Below are 22740 nucleotides of genomic sequence, written 5' to 3' on the forward strand. Positions count from 1 at the left end.
ATTAAAAACAAAATTTATTAGAACTGAAAGGTGTGAGAACTCAGTATCTACAGGAGTTGAATAAGATTGAGATTGTCTTTAATAGATAACAACTGATAAAAAGAAGTAGGTCCATTTATCATATTTACTGATTGAAACCCACAATAAGGTCATTTGAAATGTTTGGGGGGGAGGGGAGGAGAGGGGGGTCAGTTAGATAATTTTGTTTGTTTACTCTAACGGTGTTTAAACCCAACTCATAACCTGGACTTTGTCTCTAGTGTACAGGCTCAAAAGATAAGAAATGTTTTAGAGCTGCAGAGAAGAAATCCAGGCCTTGCAGTATTTTAATACTTCCTGGTATCTGTCAGGACAAAAGGGGCAGCACTCTGCCAAGGATTTCTGTGCACATAACAAGGCTAGCATCCTTTGGCTGCAACTTTGCTACCAGAGGAATACTGGATTTTGTATATCACAGAATCACAGAATCACAGAATCGCAGAATCGCAGAATCACCCGGGTTGGAAGGGACCCCAAGGATCATGTAGTTCCAACCCCCCTGCCTAGCAGGGCCACCAAACATACACATTTAGATCAGGTTGCCCAGGACCCCGTCCAACCTGGCCTTAAACACGTCCAAGGACGGGGCATCCACAACCTCCCTGGGCAGCCCGTTCCAGGGCCTAACCACTCTCCTAGTAAAGAACTTCCCCCTAACATCCAACCTAAATCTTCCCTCCTTCAACTTAAAACCATTTCCCCTAGTCCTGCTGTTGTCAGCCCTTTTGAAGAGTTTACTCCCCTCCTGGGTGTAATATGTGTAATATGTAATATGTAATATGTGTGTATATATGTATATATATATATATATATATACACACACACACACATTTATATATATGTGAATATATATAAAATTAGAATCTGTGGCAGCTTCCAGTGTCTTACAGGAATTCATGCTTGGATTCTGGCCACATATTACACCTGCTGCATAAACTATTTGCTCTCTAATTTGGTAGATGTCCATCAATTCGTAACATTTAATTGAAACAACTCAGGGCATTTGCTTCAGTGTACTGCAGAAATGAAAGATCTTAAAGTGAAGTTACCATCAGCTTCGAGAATCAACAGTTTGAGTTGTGCAAGAAAATGATACACTTTGAGAGCAAGTTATTCCATGGCTTTACGAAGATGTTTCCCAAACAACCTATCTTAAAATCTGAAGAGCTACCTACAAAATGTTCGCTGTATAAGATCTAAAAGAGGATAGCAAAGGGGACTTGGGTGTACATAGCAGTATACAAAACTTGCACTAAAAGCTAATTGGTTTCTGCTGTTAAGTGTCTGACTTGCTTACAGCATATGACTCTCACAGCCACTAGGGGGCTTCAAATTCTTTCATGTCTTCTGTGTGTACCACAGCAATAAGCAAAAACCCATTGTTTCCAAATTTTGATACTCTCAGGCTCTGGAAAGAAACACTTGTAGCTTCCATGTGCTCTCTTCGTGGAGAGACTGTCATATCTTAAAATAAAACCATAGTGTTTGCTGTAGCAAACACATTGAGGAAAAACAAGGAACCCTAAAACAAGGAACCTCAACCCTCTCTCAAATACTCCTTCCTACAGGAAAATTGAATAACAGTAGAAACACTTAAGGATTATAATTACAATATTTCTGCTGTCTTACGCCACTAGACATGCACATCCATACCTCCAGGTAAGACCTCTCAATAACCAAGCACCACTTCTTGAAAGCGACATGAAAGCAAAACATGTTTGCTAGAACGTGAGCTGCTCTATTGGCTTTAATAGCATATGGCATCTGCCACAGGACCAAGCACACCAACATAGGCATAGCTATGGAAGGGTGCCACAAACTTGCAGACTTGGCACACAAGATAGCTAGAAAGACACCGCTCCGTAGGCGCGTTTCCGTTTCTTTCAGAAAGGCCCACTTTGAAACATGATTCTTTACAGTCAGAAGTGAAGAAGTCCTACATGTTTCAGTAGGAGTGAAAATTAGGACAAAAGATCAAGTTTTAAATTACACTGATGTGCAAGCAAAGTGATTAAGCAGCTTTTTCCAAATAAGTAAATCTTGGCCATATTAACCCAAGAGCACGAGTGAACTTCCATTCAGAAGCACAGTGTGGAGTTCAGAGGAAGCATGGATCCCTTAGGTACGTAGGGGCAAACATCTACTGCACCGTATGAGTAGTCAAAGCTTTGTACAGCAAGATGTCATTTGTAGACTACGTTTCACAAAGTGCACTGTAGGAAGTGTCATGTAATGTTCTAAAATTTATTCTGGCAACACAGGGTTTGCATGCTCTACATCTCTTGAATTTAGCTTCTGGCATTGGATCTTCAGCTTTCTTTGACTAACTATACAAAAGACAACATATTTCAACCTATTTTGTATGGATAATTGTGTAGTAGGTGCTTATTACCAACTAGGAAAATTAAAATACAGCTAGAACACCAAAGGACAGAAGTAGAAAAATTCAGGAGAAAAAATACAGAATGGAAAAGTAGTGTATCGCTCTAACAAGAGGAACAGACAAAAGAACCCTTTACTGAACAGGTTTCTAATTTTATACTCACTTATAATGCAGATGCCTTCAAAATAATTTCAGTGCAGAATTTTTATGTACTACTTTGCATTTCAAACTGCAGACTCTTAGCACATATCTCCACTAGTATTTATTGGACATTTAAATTAACTTGGAATGTTTTTAATACTATAAATCAAGAGTTCATTCTCTGGCTAGAAACCTTATCCAAGACTTTACTTTCTTTAAATATTGTATCAGTCTATCAACACAAGTTCTTGTCATGCTTCACTCAACTAACGATCAGTTATTTAAAGGCCAATTATACACTGAGATCAGGAATATTTCCTAACTAAGGAAAGATGTGAAGGTCAAAGAATAGATTATATATCTCCAAAACATCAGCTCTTGGATAAACTGTCTCCTAAGAGGGATGCATTAGTCTTTATTCTCATCATCCTAACAAACAAGCCACACTGTTTTTACACAGAATCACAGAATCACAAGGTTGGAAATGACCTGCAAGATCATCTAGTCCAACCACCCTCCCATTCCTATCAGTGCCACAAGCACTAAACCATCTCTCGTAGCTCCTCATCCAGGCGCCTCTTGAACACTGCCAGGGACAGTGACTCCACCACCTCCCTGGGCAGCCATTCCAGTGCCTGACCACCCTCTGAGAGAAAAAGTTTCTCCTAATATCCAACCTAAACCTCCTCTGGTATAACTTCTTGCCATTTCCTTGGGTCCTACTACTTGCCTGGGAGAAGAGGCCAGACCCTTTTGCACCACAACCTCCCTTCAGGAAGTTGTAGAGTGCAATGAGGTCTCCCCTGAGCCTCCTCTTCTCCAGACTGAACAATCCCAGCTCCTTCAGCTGCTCCTCATAAGACCATTTATGACCATTTAGCACCAAGTAAACCATTCTTCTGTTCTCTTAAATTGTAGGACAAAAGAAAACTGCAAGAAGAAATTGCACAGAAACGTCGAAAAATAGAAGAGGAAAAACTGAAACACCAGCATTTAAAGGTAAGTTGCTGGGTTTATATAATTAAAGACACAGCTTTAAGTTGTTCAACTTGAATAAGAGTTTTGGAATGCAAATCTCCATGCATTTAAGTCATGGTTTTACTATCAAATTTTCAGGGCTTTCTGAAATCTTGGCAGGACTCCATTTGACTCTAATAAGCATCAAGTTTTGGTGATAAATAAATAAACGTAAATCATACTTAAAAGCTAATGCTACTCAGTCACTTTTATGGCATAAAATGAGATCCAAATCAGAAAATTCACAGCTGAAAATTAAGCCTCACATTTCAGACTAGATATTTTCACTCCCTAATTCCACTACAGCAACCTCACTTAGTATGGAAAATGGCATAATCAGGAGGTATAACTGAACTATTTTGTTTTCAGGCAGAGGGAGAAGGAAAAAAAAATCCTATTTTTGTTTCTAGAAATAGGCAATTATGGTATTTTAAATGCACTATTATGTAGGAGGAGATAAAGTTTTTCAAGCAAGACGTGGAATGCAGTATTTAGGGTGTGGCACATCTCATTGAGCATTTTTAAAACATAATCCCCTTCAAAACAGACACCTGCTCCCAGGTTTCATCTACCCTCTCTTTTCTGTCAAGCCAAGTTATACTATGTTAGTTTACTGGGACAGGCAAGCCAATGAGAAAGTGCTTCATGCTTAGGGTTTTATTGCAAGATAGTGACTGTGAGTACACACAGTCGTATAATTTATTACCTAAGTGAGAAAGGAATATCTTCCAAATCTCATAACAGTAACAAAATTGTGACTAATAATGAACATGTGACTGTCTTCCTCCTCATGTATAGAGTGCTGCAATTTATATTTCAAGTTTGACTTATTAATTCAAAATAATTCATTCTTCTTAAAAGAAAGGACAGAGAGTTATCTGTTTGGACATCCCCCTATTCATCACTACTGTTTTTAACAGAACACAAGAGTGATGACCTAACTCCCACTGTTACACAGATCATAGAAGGGCCTGGGTTGACAAGGACCATAATGATCATCTAGTTTCAACCCCCTGCTATGTGCAGGGTCACCAACCACTGGACCAGCCTGCCCAGAGCCACATCCAGCTTCCAGGGAGGCATTTGTTTCTCTCAGCAAACTGTTAGGATAAACTGCTGTTACAATGTGAGAGTAAAGCCTGCAAATTCAAAACACCTGTGCCTTCCAAAGGCACAGCTGAAACCTTTCAGGGTTGGTTCAACCTTGTCAAGAATTAATTACAGTAGACTTAACCCAGCAGCACATTTAGGACATCATTCACAGAATTTGCATACATTAGTCACATGAGCTGTGACAACGAACTACAGAAGAAAAGGATCACTTTCCAGAATTCAGGACATTTCCATGGTCTTGTCAGATCAGAGTATACAAGCATCTTTTTCCTCGAAAGTAACAAGACCTGTATGAAATGTGCTTTCATATTAGAGCTATAACATGGTAAAGCACGCACAACCTAGTACTGCACTGAAGATGCTTTACAGCAGAAGGAAATGCTGTCAGCAGAAAAATAAAAACCTGACAGCACAACTGTGCCAGTGCTTCTGCAGAGCAGCCCTCTCTGACAAACACCTAAAAGTTCTATGTTGTTCAAAGGGTGTTTCTGCTGTGTAACATGTCACTCTTCCAGAAGCAGCTAAGAAAATTTGTGGGATTTCATGATATGTAGTTGTGGGCAGCAGCAAACTATTCTAGGAAAATGCAAAAACAACACCACAGTGTTACATCTGCATTTAGGGAATTTGTTTTCTTGGGTCTAACCTGAAATACACATATTTTATTGATTTGATTTCAATGGATATTATCAGTTTCTGAGGACTACAGTACCAGCCTTGCTGCAGTTTTCAAAAAGCATTAGAGATTTATTTTTTTGAGTCAGCAGAGCAAAACTGTCGGTTCCAAGCAGGATTAAAATCCCATATTTCCAGGAGTACTTCCTATCACTAAAATCCATTCTTTGACTCAGAGGTGATAGTTGTGCTCCCTCTGACTTGGGAGAGGGATATTTTTTTGTGATCAATAAGAATTACGCCAATACCAAATTACAAGCCTCTACCAGATCGGGTAAAACCACCCCATTAAAATATTTGCAACTTTCATTTGAGCCTAAAATACCGTTGCCATGAAGTTGGAAAAGGCTGCCGAGGAAACCCAGGGTCAAGGCTCAAGACTGAATTCTTCAGCAGCCTCTGCTTCCTGCAGATATCCTAGGATCCAGCGTTGTGAGGCAATACTGTCCTGCAGGGCTAGCATGTCTGTAAGCACTGCTCCTAATTGCTGCAAAATAATACTACCAAGGAGTGCCACAGTTCCCAACAAGCCTGTTATACCTGCAGTTTCTATCAGAACAGCTGTCACACACAAAGCCAGTTGAAAATATGCATTTAACTGCAGTAAGGTTCCATATACCTCCTCTACCACCAGCTGGCTCTCAGTAATAACCTCACATGAAACCTCACAGCAAAAAGACAAGGAAGAAGTGTTCTAAATAATTCAGTGTGCAGGAGGCAGGTAGAGACCCCAGCTAACCCTCCAAGCAGCTATGAGAGTAACACAGACTTCTCGCTAGTGCTATTCTTCCTCAAAGCTGCAATGGTCAAAATCCAATTTAGTCTTCAGCCTTATCCTACAATTAACAAAGCTACAAAGATGGATAAAAAGGAAAGAACAAAAACATGGCTATCAGACAGCTCAACAAATCTAAATTGCAAAGAGAAATCAGAGTTAATTAAAAGCCTTATATGCATGCTTTTTCCCTCTTATTGAAGAAGTTTCACTGAAGAGCTCTGGCTCTTCTTCCCTAAGGCAGACCTGGATTTATATTCTCAAGTTAACTGAAGGAAGGGAAAAGAAAGAAAGCTTGGCTTACAACCTCTAACCTACCAATTTGAAGTTTATCTCCATTAATATTTCTCTCCCCAGAAGTAACTGAACTATGGAATTACTTTCACATGCAACTGTTGATGTTATGGAGTGGCCATAGGAATCAGTGTGTACAGCCAGATTTTTTAGAATTTGAAGACAGATCTACTTAGCTAGACTATATACATACACATGCAAGACACTTATTTACAAGCCACTACTGTACAAAAATCTCCACAGGCACTAAACAGATCGGAGCGTAGATATGTGACCCCTGAACTGACCCAAGAGTAGGGATTCTAAACATGTAGGAGGTCTGCTGGTACATTAACCAGATATCAACATCACAGGCTTCACATTTTCAGTCCCACTCTTCACCAGATAAAATACTTAATTACCCAAGTTCTCCATAAACTCAGGAGATATCATTGCATCACTGACTCCCTGTAGATCTCTTCTCCCCACCCCGTACAATCTCATTTACAGAAGCTTTTCATCTTTTATCAGCATTTGTGTAGCACCATCAGCCAAGGAACCAGGTGACTTCTGACTGAAGCCTTCTGCATGAGTCTGTAATATGTATACTTTGACCCAAACGTTTACTAAGTGGTGCTCTGACCTTCAGAAATATTAATCTGTTACAGGTAGCAACTGATACCCTCCACCTTTTCACTGGATGAACAAATCAAATGTGACAGTGTTCTTACTGAATTTGTTTTTAAGTCAACCTTGAAACATGGCATCTTCAGTTGGTTTTTTTTTTTTTTTTTTTTTTTTTCCAATGGCATTTGCCCCTTCATCCCTTGCCTTATGCTAGATACAGCACAAAAACACATCTATGACAGCAAGATAAATACAATAAACTTCTGATTAGCCCAGTTTTTAAAGTACAACTCTATTTTTCCCCATCAGAAAAAGGCATTACGAGAAAAATGGCTCTTGGATGGCTTCAGTTCTCTCACACCAAAAGAGCAGGAAGAAATGCAAAAGCAAAATCAAGAGGACCAACAGCAAACTCGTGAGCTGGAAGATGACATTTCCAGGTAGGGCAGTACTGCTGCCCCTCTGTCTGAGTTAAAATGGTCCTTCCTTAAAAATCTCTCTCTTCCTTGTGAAAGATTACAGCGTCAGTGAGGGCTAAATAGAAGGGGTTCAACATGCAGCATCATAAAGCAACCTGCTCAATTTTCTGGTCAACTAAAATTAAGCCCACAAAACACAGATTTCTATGTTGTGAATTTTCTTAAACTGCACAATATTTTGAAGAGTATTCCTTTCGTCATGCTGTGCTTGATGGTAAGCCAGTCACTGAGCATGGTTTCACTTTGAGATAGACATTATTAAATCAAAACTTTGAAATAACAGTAAGTCATATAAGAAGTTCTGTTTCAGTAGATCCTGCACAACTTTTTGTACCTGACTTCTTCCAGAACTCAGCACTTCTGACCAGTGCAAGCTGCCTAGCTTGCCTATCTTATCATATAATCTTATAATCTTGCCTTGTCTTATTCTTGCATATCTTCCATACTGTTGTGTCCTCACTTTAACCCCAGAAGTCTGTTGCAGTGAAGGTCCTTCTTGTAACCTTTATAAAATTGCCACTATAAATCTCATTCCATCATGCTGCCCTCCCACACAGGGCCGAATTTGAACCACACAGGCAGTTCCTCATCTCCTTCCTTTATTTACTATGGATGTAATTGTGGATGCTTTTAGGCAAAGGGAGCTTTTCCCAAAAACAGAAAGGCTCAATACACAAAACAGATCCAGGCACACCAACGGGTACTTCCCATTAGCAGCCACTTCCAAGTGGAAATGTTTCTGTTGTTTTAGATTCAGAAAAGAATCATCACCCTTATTTCTTACTCTTTCAGTTCAGTGGTGCCTTCCTCCATGCTCTCCTCTCCCCCCACTGTCCTCCTACACACTTGTGGCAAACCTGTTATGTCCATCTCTCTAATGCAAATGATAATTCTGGTTCTGATTTGTCCTATAATTAAGCTGACTTCTTGCTAGAAAACATCAACAGAGCTTTTCAGGTACCTCTGCAGAATTTTTGTTGGAGCAGTAGAAAACAGACAGTGTGCTCTGGAAAACATCCCCAGAGGTGGTGATTATAAAGATGTGAGATGAGTCCCCATGACAGTGTGATCACCAGGAAAAGGAGATGTGTGGGGAAGGGCTGGCCTCAGAGTGCCAGGGAAGTTGCAGGAAGCAGGCAGCTGCTCTGCATCAGCCCACTGGCAGCTCAGTGCTTCTCTGAGCACTAAGGAGGATAGACTAGATTTTAAAAAAATGCTACGACTTTGAGTAAGATCTGGACATGTAGCTGAAGTCTCCTTTGTGCGCTAATAATTTGGGTGAGGAGGGTTTGTTTTTTTTGAAGTCATGATCCAGATTTGGTGTGTGGATTGTTGTGGGAAGGATAATATCAGCAGAATAAAATATAATCTACTCTGCTGCCAATTAATTTGATGACACCTAAGAAAACAAGCAATGCTGCTACAATGGAGGTCTGCAAATGTTCAAAAGTTTTCAGTAGCATGGACTTCTGATACATGCACCTCCTTTTTGAACACTGAAGTATTTATTTCATCAGGAAAGGTACTAATCTCCAGCATTTAAGTCTGATCTGTTACCTGATAACATACTTCAGGGACGCCCTGCACCCAAGTCATTGTAATTGAGCTGCCTCCTAGTAACACTGGTAGCAAACTCTCCCATCCTATTTCTGGGAAGACTTGGAAAGCTGGTTTGAGACTTAAAAACCATCCTATCATACTAGTCAAGAGATTTCAGCAAAAAGGGCTGAAGATCATACATAGTCATATGTAATGCCTTTGCAACATCTCAGAATCCTGAGTTTCTAGCTATAGTTGAAGAGTCTTTTGATGCTTGTCTTGTAATTGTTGTTTTGTCTTCAGTTTGGTGCTGTTAATTTCTATTTGTGCTGTTTCTAGTTTTAATCTTCTACTGTGCCCATACTTCTCTGAATGCATACACCTTACTTCTCTGAATGCAGCCATATAACTTTTTATAGCCTGAGTAGAATTTATCACAGTTACAAATAGAAAACAGTAATCAAAATAGAACTTCAAAACTGAAAATCTCCTTTAATTTGTAGGGGTACATTAACAGGCAGATTTAGGTTCTCTGTTTTAATTCCACATTGGAGTTGAGAAGGATAATACATTTTTGAAGTTTACCTGAATTAGAAGCTTCTAAATACTTTAGAAGGTGGTCAAAGGCATTGAAAAGAGTCTAAACACATTATGCTTTAAGGAAAGAAAAATAAGAGTGCCAAGCCATTCATTTGTACTTGATTGCTTACTTAAATGACGTGTATATTTTACATATGTATGCACACACAAACGTAAGATGTCAAGGGCTGGCTGCAGACTCACTGTCAATGGGAAGGCTGTCTGCTTAGTACTGCATTACTTAAGCACACAAGTTACACCAAACAAGTATAAGATGAAGTTCCTGAGCTCATAAACTTAGTATATGCCTGAGCCTGTACTAGCCTAACTATAGAAATGTGCCTGATACATCCCTACTTGAATTTTTGCCAGAGACTTGATTGACATTGTCTGGAAAAATAAAAGCACCTTTTCCTTGTAGGCCAAATGCAGGGATGCCAGTTTTGTTTTGTTACTTTTTTTTTTTTTTTTAACTGCCTCCTATTTATAATCCTGCACTTAAGAGAAATCATAAAGCATCTTTTCCTGCATAATCATACAGCTTGGGTCGGAACAAACCTTAAAGCCCATTTAGTTCTCATCCCCTGCTGTGGGCTGGTCCCACACCATCCACCCACCACGTCAAGCTGCCCACGGTCCCATCCAATTCAGCCTTGGTCATCTCCAAAGATGAAACATCCACAGCTACTTCGTGCAAATGAAAACAAAGTGTTTTTGTATCTAGATGGCTAAGATTTCAACCATAAACCAGCAATGTAAATAATGATGAAAATGAAGTATCTGACTTGCATAACTGTACATTAAATGTTAAATGTTTGATTGCATATGCTGGCCTTTCTCTTCCTATTACAAACATAGTTTATTTTTCTACAAAAATAAGGCTATTTATTTTACTACACTGGCTTACTGAAACTTCTGAATGTTTCATAGTATTTTTAGAATTGATTGTTTCTCCATGGTTAATTAAATATTTCCACAACCACCTGCTGTTAATATCAGTATCATCAACTAACTTGTCTTCCCTGCGAGCTTCTCCTGGCAAGCTCACCCACTCTGCTTCTTCCTTAAAATGACTCCTAACTCTAGAAATAGCTCATAGCTCATTCATTTGGAGTGAAATGCATCAGACAACTGATAAACATAAAATGTAACAAATAACTGAAAATGTAACAGAAAATGACAGTCTTCACTTTTACAATAAGAAACCTCCCAAGTACAACAAAGTGATATGTAGCAAGTATTTCCATCTGTCATGGATGTGTTTTGCAGTACAGCAAACAGAAAATAATTAGTGTTGATGGTCACCAGAAAAAAAGTGCACCAAACAACAGCCAAGACAGAGCATAAGATAAATCTGCATCCTGGAAATGAGAATCAGTGCAGAAATGTACTGACCAATTCCTGACCATGGAGTTAACAATGGAGAAACACTACTGAAACAATCAGCAGTGGAAAAGGAGTTTATACCACTGCTGAAGTTATAAGAACAGTTTAGATGTTTCTTTTCCTAGCAAGACCTTTAAACAATTTCATTATTGTTATATTTACTCCCATTACTAAGTAATCAGTACGCCTTAGAGACTTTGACAACTTTTATCCTCATGCTATACAGAGGAGTTCAGCAAGAATATTAGATTTTATGTATGAAGGATGAAGAGAGAACAGCTCTTGAATCACATGAAAACTCTCTGAACTAACAGGTTAAGCAGATTTATTCTTATCAAACACATACACCTATGAATTATACTTTTGCCAGTGTTCAGTAGTTTTTGGCAACAGCCTCTACAGAAACATCTGTGCTGTCTTTCCAGGTACCATGTCTTTTTGTTCAGACCCAACTCAGTTTCAAACCAGTCAGAGACATAAAAAGCTAATAACATCAAGTCCAAGTCAAGTGAACAAAGTCCACTAAGTCACAAAACATAACTGCACCACACATGCACAATACTTTTGTTGTACCATAGATAGCACTCAAGCTAGCAGAAGCCTGCCTGATTTCGCATACATTAAATGAAGTCACATCTCTAAACAAAGTCAGAAATTGCTATACTGTTCATGTATGTACTTGTCAAGCAGTAAAAACAAGACATATTGAGAAGCTCAATGGAATTCTTTCTACCACGCCTTTGATTATTATGTTTCACTGTTGCTTCAGGTAGATCCTGACCACTCTGATAATTATTCTGTCTTCCAGTTTCAATGTTAAAAAAGAAAAAAAGCTTTAAAGATTTTTTTCCCAGTACCCATATAACAGCCTGTTTCTTTCTACTGAGAGAATTGCTTGCAGTAGTAGGCACGATATTCCCAACAGAGGCGTTACTTTCACCTTCTTAAATAGGCCCCCATTTTGAAATAATCTTTACTTGGATGTCAAATAGAGTTTGCATTTATGTACTAATCAGTTAGGATTTGGGCATTTCAAGATAAAAGGGAAGGTTATAGTCTTTGTATCAACAATAAAACAGTGAATAGAGGGTGGCCTGTGTCACCTTACAGAGGAGTAGTTCAGCACTCTGGTTACAGACAGAAACAGCACTTACACCATCTCTTCCTCTCACCATCTTTATATGGTGCAGCTCATAATCAGCCATGTGTGCATGGCTCATGTCAGGGAATACAGTGAACGAAGAATCAGTCTCGTTTTATCACTTGATTTGCAGCAAAGAACATTCATTCTTGACAGAATTAGTCACTAAACAGCAACTTGTAACTAAGGACTACTCAACTAGTTCGTAATGTGATACCTGAAGGCAGGCTAATGGCGCGTAGACTCCAGAGCTGTTACAAGGAAGCATTTGACCCACCTCAAAACATGCAAGGACTTGCTAAGCTGCTTTTTCTCCTTGGTCTGGTATCCTGCTATCTGCGTTTTACCTGTACACCTTTTTCTTCTAGAGGGGCAGTGGTGTCAACTGCAACAGATGAGCTGGTAGCCAGTAGCAGTCAAGTATACACTGTAGTATTTCTAATTCAGCTACTGATTTGGCAGAGGAACCTACAACTTAGAAACTCAGCTTCTAAAGCCCCTTGCTTAACCCAGCTTTGTATTACTTACTTTCCCCTCTAAAATAACTCACCTTAATCAAAAAGGAGAAACATCCATAAGATTGATTTCATACAGTAACTACATCATACTTCATTCATCTGCAAGATGCAGCAGCTCCTTCAAAGGATTTATTGTAAATAATAACCGGTGCAGCTGCTAGAACCTTTCAAAACACAAACTGTGATTAACTATGAAATACCCTGGATCAATTACATTTTTAGGAAGTTTCTAAAGACTTAAATGCTAGAAAGAGATAAGTCAAACTTTTCCGCTGTATGAAGTCAAAAGGACTTTGATTTCTTTGAATTAGCATGCATGCAAACAATATCCTCTGAAAACGAACCAAGAAGTTATTTACATCTTAATACTGGTAGCATGTATAAAAGAGACAAGTTCTCATTGCAATTTTCCACACAGAGAGAGAGGTATAGTCCTTCCTTAGCCCCACTGAGCACTGAATTAGTCTTTATTTTCCCCCTCAGTATATCTTTCCAGGATTTCTCTTCCACCTGTGTCTAGCAGCAATTAGAGTTCAGAGTACAGCAAAACGTAATGATCCTTCGGTTCATTATGCTTCTGAACTTTTATAAACATCTTTAGCATTATAATGTTGCAATCAAGTCTCTGGTAAAAATACATTTTAAAATATTAGATACTTCTTTATAAATGCAGAAACATGGTACAGTCATTGCATTAGTTTCTTTCATAGTGTTGCAAGGGTATTTTGTTTTTTTCTTAATTTTATCCTGAATATGCTATTCTTCACACCACAGTTTTAAGGTCTGAGATACCATTTTTGTGTTTCAAAAAAAAAAACAAAAAAAAAAAAAAAAAAACCTATCGGCACAGCTTCATGATTTTGAGTTTGAAAAGGCAAGAATCACAATGTGATTCAAACTCCTCAAATTATCATAGAGAAGTTAAATAATATTTCTCTGCTGGCTTGCATGTAACTACTGTGTCTGCTTACTGCTATAAAAAGAGGAGATTCCTTTTACTGATGTTGACTTTGGTAAGAATCAAAGTAGTAAAACATAGTGCTTTCCTTTTCTAGCATTTTGGGATACAGTCTATCATATATTTTTAACTTCAGATACGATCATCTTATGATTAATCATAGCATCTGTGATGTCATTTCCAGTTGCATTAAACCTACATTCACCAACTTCTGACAGATTCAAAAACAATGAGGGATGTTATTTCAGTCAAATACAAATACAAAACAGTCTGAAATTTGCTTTTGGTTGGTTTTTTTTGTTTGTTTGTTTTTTGTTTGTTTTTGTTTTTTTCCCCTTAAGTTAAAAGGAAACAAAAATATTTCCAAAACAGATAGAGATGAACAAGGATACTAAAGCTATACAGGAGATCAAGTTCCAGCTCAGAGCTGAATTAGGGACTTGATTCTGGATGGAGAAGCTACTTCCAAGATCACCAGGCTACAACACAAGCTTCTATCTAAATCTCAACAAACACGTGCCTCAGCAGAATGAGCATCTTAACTACAAAAATGAAAAAATAAGGGACACCTCCCTAATATCACTGCCACTTAGTCGCATCAGAGAAAAGAATTTGACCAAGATATTTTACCTTAGAGGTTATACCTTGAATAGGCATAGATTTCTCCTTCTCATGTTTACAGAGACAAGATATTTTGTCCCAGACCTTCCTGACTAGAAGTGTTTCATCAAGCATCTTAGTGCTAAGAAAATGAAAACGTTAGTAAGAGATACCTTAAAAATTTTACTTAGTGCACAAGAAACTGTATAGCATAGCTTAAGCGTATAACAAAATGAGGAGAGAAAGAAGGGAGCAGTAGCTCCTGTTAAGTAATGTACAGGTCAATGGCCCAAAAGAAATTCTGACTATTGAGCTTTGATCTTTTACATAATGAGAGCTTTTAAAGAAAATAACTTTGAGCCATGTCTTGACTGACAAGATACTTCTGATTCGTAATACTAAATGTGACCGATGAACCAAGTCCTGAATATTGTGCTGACCTAGAGAACTTGGAGTTGGTGTATTTGATATTAAGTTATAGGCTTGTAGTCTTTGTAAAGCAGTCACACTGACAAGACTTAGCTGCAGTCAGAAAAAAAAAAAAATAAGGAACCATTAAAAGTTGTTTCTTAATGCAGAAAATGTCACATAAATGCACATTTTATCACCTGATGTGATATGTCAATGCTTATATGAACTACGCGATTTCTCATGCAAATGGATTTGTAATGCTTGCGAGGACATTACTTGAGCAGGCACTGCAGACACAAACCTTCCAGGCTGCTTGTCCTTGACAAATTAATCCACTGCGACTTACATTACTACTGTTTTGCTGAAAATGAATGCTTTCCAGACATGATTTGAGCACTTTCCCAGAGAATCACATACACAAGAAGTTGATCAACAGCTAGGAAACAATCGCGTGGCTGCAAATGTCTTAGCTTACAAACCTAAAGTGGAACTCTTAAAGCTAAGTGATTTTAAGTTTTTTAGACTAGACAAAAGCCTGTGTTGCTGTGAGAAATGCTGCAATAACTCTCAATCTCCCTCCCTCCAGCTTCAGGTCAGCATTATCTTGCATTTCTTCATCTCCAGAATCAAGCTTAAGCTTTTTCATCAGTCATTGTTACATTCATTTCCTGAAATCCCAGAACTGACACTCACATACACAAAACTGTAGAGACTTATCTTGCTGACTTTGAACCTATCTTCAGAAAGCCCTTTACCACTCTGGGTTACTGAGTTTTCATACTAGAAAGTTAGTTAAGTGCTGTTTTACCTAATTTAGCTCCACTAAGAGTACTTGCAGATGGTATTTTTGTTAATCAAACAAAGCCTTGCTATATCAGCATAATACCCATTTTCTCTCTCAGAAATATGGATGCAATGTTATTCCAATGGATAAAGGTGGTTCTGGTGGAATTACAGCTTCTATATTGCCTACAACATTCCTTTGCATGATCCTCCTGAAGTTTAATTTGTGTACTAGAACATCACTAGAGGGGACCTACTATAGCTCTTTAGTTCTTGTCAACATTTACAATTGAAGAATTAGCATTTTTTGATGCAAGTACACTTGCAGAATGAAGAAAAAAGTCATAACCCTAGTGTCAGTAACTAGATTTGTTTCCTATATCGTAATTACACGGGAGACAATCAAATTCCTTGAGACAATGGAGAGACAAAATTTGCTTAAAATGAGGAAATCCTGTGAGGGGGTGTATATTCCTTACTTACTCCCTAATGAAAAATACATAATCTCAGCCGCTGCTTTCACAGTGGGCTCAGAAGGAACCTGTAACACATACTTTTTTTTTTTTTTTTTGAGAATACCTTCTGTTTTTTCTGAGGCGTGTGAAATTCTAAGTTGATTCCATATCAGAGCAAGATTTACAGCTAGTCTTCCTAATGTCTGCATTCAACATTAACTGAATCTGCAATATTGCTCTCTACGTGGTATTAAATCAGAATGAATTGTAATTGCAGACTGGAGAAGGAAATAGAGGCCCTTGAAAAAGAGGAAATTAAAGTCTCAGCTAAGGAAGAAGCTATTTTAATGAAACTTAAATCAGTTGAGAAAACAACAGAAGACATAATCAAGGTAAGTACCAAATTTACTCAAGACATAGAATGCACTAGACATTCATTGTCATAATTAAGGAAACAAGAACTAGCTAGATCACATGAGTGGTCATGAACTTTTTTCTGAAGCAACAGTAGTTCAAACATAAAGAGGGGTTAAGAAATTACACTGTTCAAGTGCCCATGTTTCCATTTGCATTTTGGGGCAAGGGATGATGGAGGTCAGAAAGCAATTCATATTACTCATTCATAGCACATAACAAGAAAATAGCACTGCCACCAATCAGTAACATTGCACCACAGCAAAAGATAGTCATAATGATGCAGAGACCAACTTGCACTCCTTCGGGCAATGTGACTGGTTAAACCTCATCGAGCTTTCCCTTTAGAGAGGGGAGAGTGAAACATTACCTAACATTATCATTCACTTTTGTCTAAAGGTCATTTTGATATTTCAAAACCTCAAAAAAAAAAGTACTGATGAAACTGAGCTTCATTTCTCCAGTTGTTCTTAACAATACACACACGCTTTAAAAATAAGATGAGAGTTACATAACTGGAACATCAAATTGTAGCCTTTGAGAATCATTGAAGACAACCAGTTTGGGCCACAGTGTGTGGCTGTCTCACTGTCAACTTTCTAATGCCTTATCTTACTTTGTGTGACTTGAGATCATATTAGGAAAGATGACAAAAAAAAATTCTTTCCCACATGCCATGATCCAGCTGAGCAGACTCCATCTTTAGGTACCTCTCATCATGAAGTCATGTGTATAACTAGGCAGTGCTTTTCTTTACCTCGCAGTTTTGAAGTTGACTAATCCACATTTACCAATGGTTCTCTTTCCTAGTCTGTGAAGATCGAAAGAGCAGGAATTGAAGGAGGTATGTTTACTCAAAAAAACAATTCAAAAAAAAGGTTCTTATAGAAACCAGTAAAAAATGAATTCATAGTGGATCTCATTGTGGATCTTCTTTATTCAGAGGCAGCAGACTACATATATGCCAACATACCCGACCTTCCCAAGCATTTCAGACCTTCTGCACTGAGAAGAGCAGGTCATGCTACCACCGATGACGAAGAAAAGAGAAAAGGTACTGCTCACCACTGACTGGAAAGGGTGCCAGTGTTTGCAAAAGCTTCCTAAACCTTGAATCTAATGAGCCTTAAGGAAAGAATAAGTATTATCAATACAGGACAATGCTCTTCTCAATGAAGCCATATTATGTTATCAGTGATGTCATCAAAACTGAGAGTTGGGACACTAGTGCACATCTTGCACCTTTGAAACTGAGATCAAATGCTTTCAACACCGACACTTCCTTCTGGTAACTTATTCCTATACCTATCTAACTTTTAGTTTCCCCCTTCATGTTTTATAACCAGTAGTTACACCCATGGAGCAGCCAGTATCAAGTTATTATTTCTTATTAAACTAAACATTTCCTAGCCCCTTTGAGTGCCCAAAAATAATGTCGCATGTCAAGGTTTTTCAATTGCTATTGCCACTAGAAGCCAACGTTAAATCTGGCTGTCTCAGTCAGTCACATCACAAATATTGGCTTTTCAGCAGCTTATTTTTCTCCAAGAGGTAAATCCAATAAGAAATATTTTCTCCAGTTCAAATTTTGACAGAAGAGGGAGATTCAAAATGAGAACCTAGTATATTGGTTACAGATGTTAAACTTTTACATGTTTTCCAATTCAGTCTGACATTTATTCTCCATCAGTCAGGACTCTTCTATAACATCTCCCAGCTGCTTCATCATCACATTAAGTACTTGTTTCTTTCAACAGCACTGTTTGCAATGGAAATGAAAGTTGAAAAAGACATGAAGACAGGTGAAAGCACAGTGTTGTCAACAATACCTCTTCCCTCAAACGAGTTTAAAGAGACAGGAATTAAAGTCTACGATGATGGTAGGAAGTCAGTATATGCAGTGTCCTCAAATGGCAGCACAACGCAAAATAGGATGGATGAACTTGCTCCTGTTGAGGTGGAAGACCTTCTAAGGCAGGCAAATGAAAAAAATTCCCAGTCTCCCACAGAGTATCATGAGCCTGTGTTTGCAAACAAGTTTTGCAGGCCAGTTACTCCTCAGAAAGACAAATTAATCTCTGGACTGAAACTGGAAGACACACACAAAGGAGAGATAAATGGATTCAGCAGTCAGACAGAATTTTCCCCTGTGGCAGAACCCTTTATACAGCAACACAAAGAGAATGGGCTTAATCTTCAAAAGGTAACACCAAAGTCTCCCTCTCCAATACTTTCGGATCCAGAGAAGAAAGTACATGTTAATCCTGAGAACAAGATGCTAGGTAATGAGAAAAGTGCTGCACACGAGGAATTAAAAACTTTTCAGAATACAACAGAAATACAGGATGAAACAAGGCATTTAAGTTCCTGTCATCCTAATGAAGCACCCCCTACACCTCAAGATGAGGAAGATGTTCATTACCGCATGGTCCAAGCTGTGCCATGTTACGTGGATGATTCAGAACCAGTTACAATGATTTTCATGGGTTATCAGCGCATTGATGATGATGACACAGAAGCAGACCAGAAGTTGACAAGATATGATGGGCTTATCCGTGCAGAATTAGTTATCATTGATGATGACGATGATGACAGCAAATCTGAGAAACCATCATATCATCCTGTTGGCCACTACAGTCAGGTTTACCAGCCACCAAGCAGGAAAACTACAGAAGTCACACAGACAAACCCCGTGAGCAGCCTAGGCACAAACATGAACAATGCACCCCACAAAAATTCCATCTCCCTGCGAGAACAAGAGGAACGCTTAAGCTCACCTACAGACCATGTTCATCTTCAGAGCCAGGTGCCTGGAGATGGTACTGAAGATCCTTCACTAACAGGTAACAGAAAAAGAAAATCATGCCGCTGCTGTTCGCTTATGTAGCAAAGTGATACTATTCTATCTGGTAACAGCCACTTCACTTCAGTACTTCATTTAATGGACCAATACACAATTGTTAATCATTTCTCTGCTCTTTTGTTAACAAATTCTAATCTGCATTTTAGTACTGCTCAATTTCATCTTCAGCAATGCACTAGTTACCATATCCAATTTTTGGGGGCGATAACTACCACCAATCTCAGAAAAGAATTTCTGTGATTTTCAGAGATCAGAAGGGGTCCTACGTAAAGTTACAATTAAAGGATTCATTAATACTACCTCAGTTAGAAAGTTAGTTTTCATTTCTACTAGGTCTAACAGCACTGCTTTTTAACACTGTCTTACTGCAATTTTTTTGTGCCTATCTGCATTCTTTGTACTTCCCACATAATCTAAATTGCATGTTAAATCAGAAAGACTATTTAAAAACAAGCCATACCTAGCATTTTTTCTGAAATCAACATTTCCGGCCTCGCCTTAACAACACCTATGCAAGTTTTAACTTTTTTTGTTGAATTTAACCTGATCTTTATAGGTTCTGAGAAATGATGAAAGTTTACCTCCCTACATTTGGTTAGTCAACAGTATTATTTCTTAACACTTTATTATCTAGTCACATTCAGATGTCTGTTTCCTACTACTAAGTTTTATAATAAAAGGCTGAAAGAATAATAACAAGAAAGATTGAAAGAACAATAGCATATTTATGCTGTATTTTAAAGCATATAATTAAACTGCATTTAAGAGTATTTACAGATCAGAAGATTTCAGATAGCAATCATATTCCACACTAAGAAAAAAAAAAACATTGTAGTTGGAGGCCAGATGTTCTGATTCTATATTCTCTTCCTCTGTTCTCTTCACACGTATATTCTCAGTAATTTTTCAATTTAGAAGCGAAAGTACAAGGCCCTGCCTAGTAGTAGTAGACTAGTATTTATTCACAATAAAAGCAAAGCCAAAAATCAGGCATTGGATATCAAAGGAATTTCAAGTATTTGTGCAACTGTCTGCACTGATAGGGAAAAGCTGTTAATCAGTGCTCTCAAATTAGGAGCATCAACAACATCATGCAGTCATGCACAACACAGCTTGAAATACCAGCAGTGCTGCCCAGCACTTCTGATCAATCAGGTCACTGAATTTTTTATCACTCAGAAGGACCTTTGCTTCCCTCAAGCACCAATTCTGCCACCTGTGTGCTTCCCCAAATCCCCCAGGAGCAAAAGCTGTTGCCAACAGTTCTATGCCAGCAGCTGAAAGCAGCAGTGGCCAGCCACAGGCAAGATAGGCCTTTCCAGCAACTGCTCCAGCCCATTATTCTGGAGAGTCAGTCTCTTAATTACCCCCCATCGCATATCTATAGATAGAATAGAGGGAGATAATCCACACACCCCCCCCCCCCCCATCTAGAAGCTGGTTGTTATCAAAACAATTCATCCTACAGCCTGCTCTGTGGAATAGACCCCGGGAAAGTGGTTTCCAAGAAGTAACCACAAACCACAAGTACTGTAATGCAACGGAAAGCACAACAATGCCAGCAGAGGGACAAAGTCCTAGGCGGCAGCAAGGGAGGACTTGCTTAAATGCAACAGTCCTGGGCACAGAAACAAAGAAAAGAGGCTGCTTACCTTCAGAAAGCCTCAGATAGGCATGGATCTCCAGTGAAGTACCCTTGCCTCCATTGCCAGCCCTTAAATGAGGTCTGAAAGGGGTGGACCCTGATCCTACCCCTTTCGTTCACTCAGGGTCATTGCACGCACCTGGGCTTCCCTTGGTTGGCCCTACCTTCCACCAGGTGCTCAATCACTTGTGACTTAGCATTCCTGCTACAAGTACCATTCAGACAAACAAGTTAGCTGAAAAGTTAGCTGAGCACCTCTGCCTGTAACAATCTTTGCCTATTTTTACCTCACAGAAAAAAACTTTTGAAGCTTCATTTTTCCCTGCCACTCAGTCTCTGAACAGTCTTTTTTGGAATCTTGTGGAAAACTAGTGCTGACTTTAGAGGAAGAGGTAAACATAGCAAAGATATTTGGAAACTTCTATCAATTTCTGTTGTTTTTACCCACTTATTTACAATTACTATGCCAAAGAGAATACAGCAATTTATGAAAAATCATAGTTCCAATTAGTAGTAATTAAGGCAATGGCATCAAGGTAAAAATACACCCCAGTATTCAGCACTGCCTCCAGCTGAGTGCCTCGAAGTTCCCAGTGGCCTATGGAACTAAGCCATTTTCCTCTTTGTCCCTTCACCTACTTATCATCACTCCTCAAGGCATTTTGATCTCTGGAAAAAGCCAGGAAATGACTCAATTTTTCCTAAGCAGTCCCATAATCCTATTGCTACTTGTAAAAATGAAACAAAACCAGGAAAGCCTCTTACTTTTAGAACAATGTATGACAAAGCATTGCTTCTTAAGAGGAAAAGAAAAACTGTTTTCAAACCAGTCACTGATGCTTCAGCCTACTAGGTTCACCCTGCACACCACCAGTGAAAAGGAAGGAAATAAGATGATTTTTGGCCCCTCATCCTTCATTCCTAAAACAACAAGCTATAGAACAAAAGTAATCCTCTTCAAAATTCTGAAACGAAAGCTTTGGGAAGCAATTGTAGCATTTTAATATTAAACAGACACTGAAGGCTCTCAGAGGGAACAGAAAGCAAGAAAGCACAGGACAGGTTCTCTTATGTGACAACGTTGCTTTGGAAAAGAAATGAACCTTCAGAGGAAGTTACTGAAAAGTTAGTGATGGCAAAGGACAACTAGGAAGCAGAGAACATGTTCCATGTACCGGTCTAGACAGAGAAATCATGGGTTCAAATAAGTAGTTTTCAGCGTGGCCCCAAGGCAGCAGACAAGGAGGACACTCTTCCACATGGTAGCAATTTTCAATTCCCTGTGAGCTTGGTACATGCTTTCAGAAATGCCGAAGAGAGAAGGATGGACACACTATAGTTATCCTGCTAGCATTTCATTTTATTAGAGTGTATTTTCTTTGTACTTAAGTAATGCAAATTTTTGAAGATTAAATATTCACTATGGAAAATAAGAGCCCTTGTGAAGGAACAAGAGCTAGCATAATGGGTTAACTGGAAGAAGAAAAAAAACCTGAAGCTGAATAAGCAGGAAATCTCCCAGACAGTATACAACTGTGTCTCATGTGAAGTGAAAGTGCAAGGCTTTTGGCAGGTATCTGGTTACATAAGCTAGCTTTATCACTGGAAGCTATGCAGCCTTGAAAAACTGTAATTGTCCATTTGTGCTAAACACTGTGCAAGAAAACTTTTTAATAAAGAAAGTGTCCTGTACACCACTTTCTTTTGTAGTGCTCTAAAAGGCAAGGCAATCAATAGTCCAGAGGCACATTTTTAAATGACATCTCAGACAAATTGTTCTCCCAAACCAACAAGCAAGATTCAAATCCTCTTGAATTCTTTGGTCTGCAGACAGTACTCAGTTCTTTGTAAGCCAAGCTTAACATCTCCAGTCCCATCACATAAGCTTACACACCGGTGTCTGTTGTTGCAAAGCACAGAAGCTTC

At 38.7% G+C, this 22740-nt stretch overlaps 1 protein-coding gene across 2 annotated transcripts in view; it reads left to right on the forward strand.

Annotated features, from left to right (window-relative positions):
• The window catches only part of PALMD (palmdelphin), a 49033-nt gene that overhangs the window by 24986 nt on the left and 1307 nt on the right, over positions 1-22740 (forward strand). For both annotated transcript variants that reach the window (XM_048943888.1, XM_048943887.1), the window contains 6 exons: positions 3482-3562; positions 7353-7483; positions 16170-16284; positions 17117-17150; positions 17250-17360; positions 18064-19149. In XM_048943888.1, coding sequence (XP_048799845.1) covers positions 3482-3562; positions 7353-7483; positions 16170-16284; positions 17117-17150; positions 17250-17360; positions 18064-19149 — 1558 coding nt within the window. The remainder of the gene's footprint in view (positions 1-3481; positions 3563-7352; positions 7484-16169; positions 16285-17116; positions 17151-17249; positions 17361-18063; positions 19150-22740) is intronic.

This window comes from Lagopus muta, chromosome 5 (genome assembly GCF_023343835.1).
Source record: "Lagopus muta isolate bLagMut1 chromosome 5, bLagMut1 primary, whole genome shotgun sequence".
Taxonomy (NCBI): Eukaryota; Metazoa; Chordata; class Aves; order Galliformes; family Phasianidae; genus Lagopus; species Lagopus muta.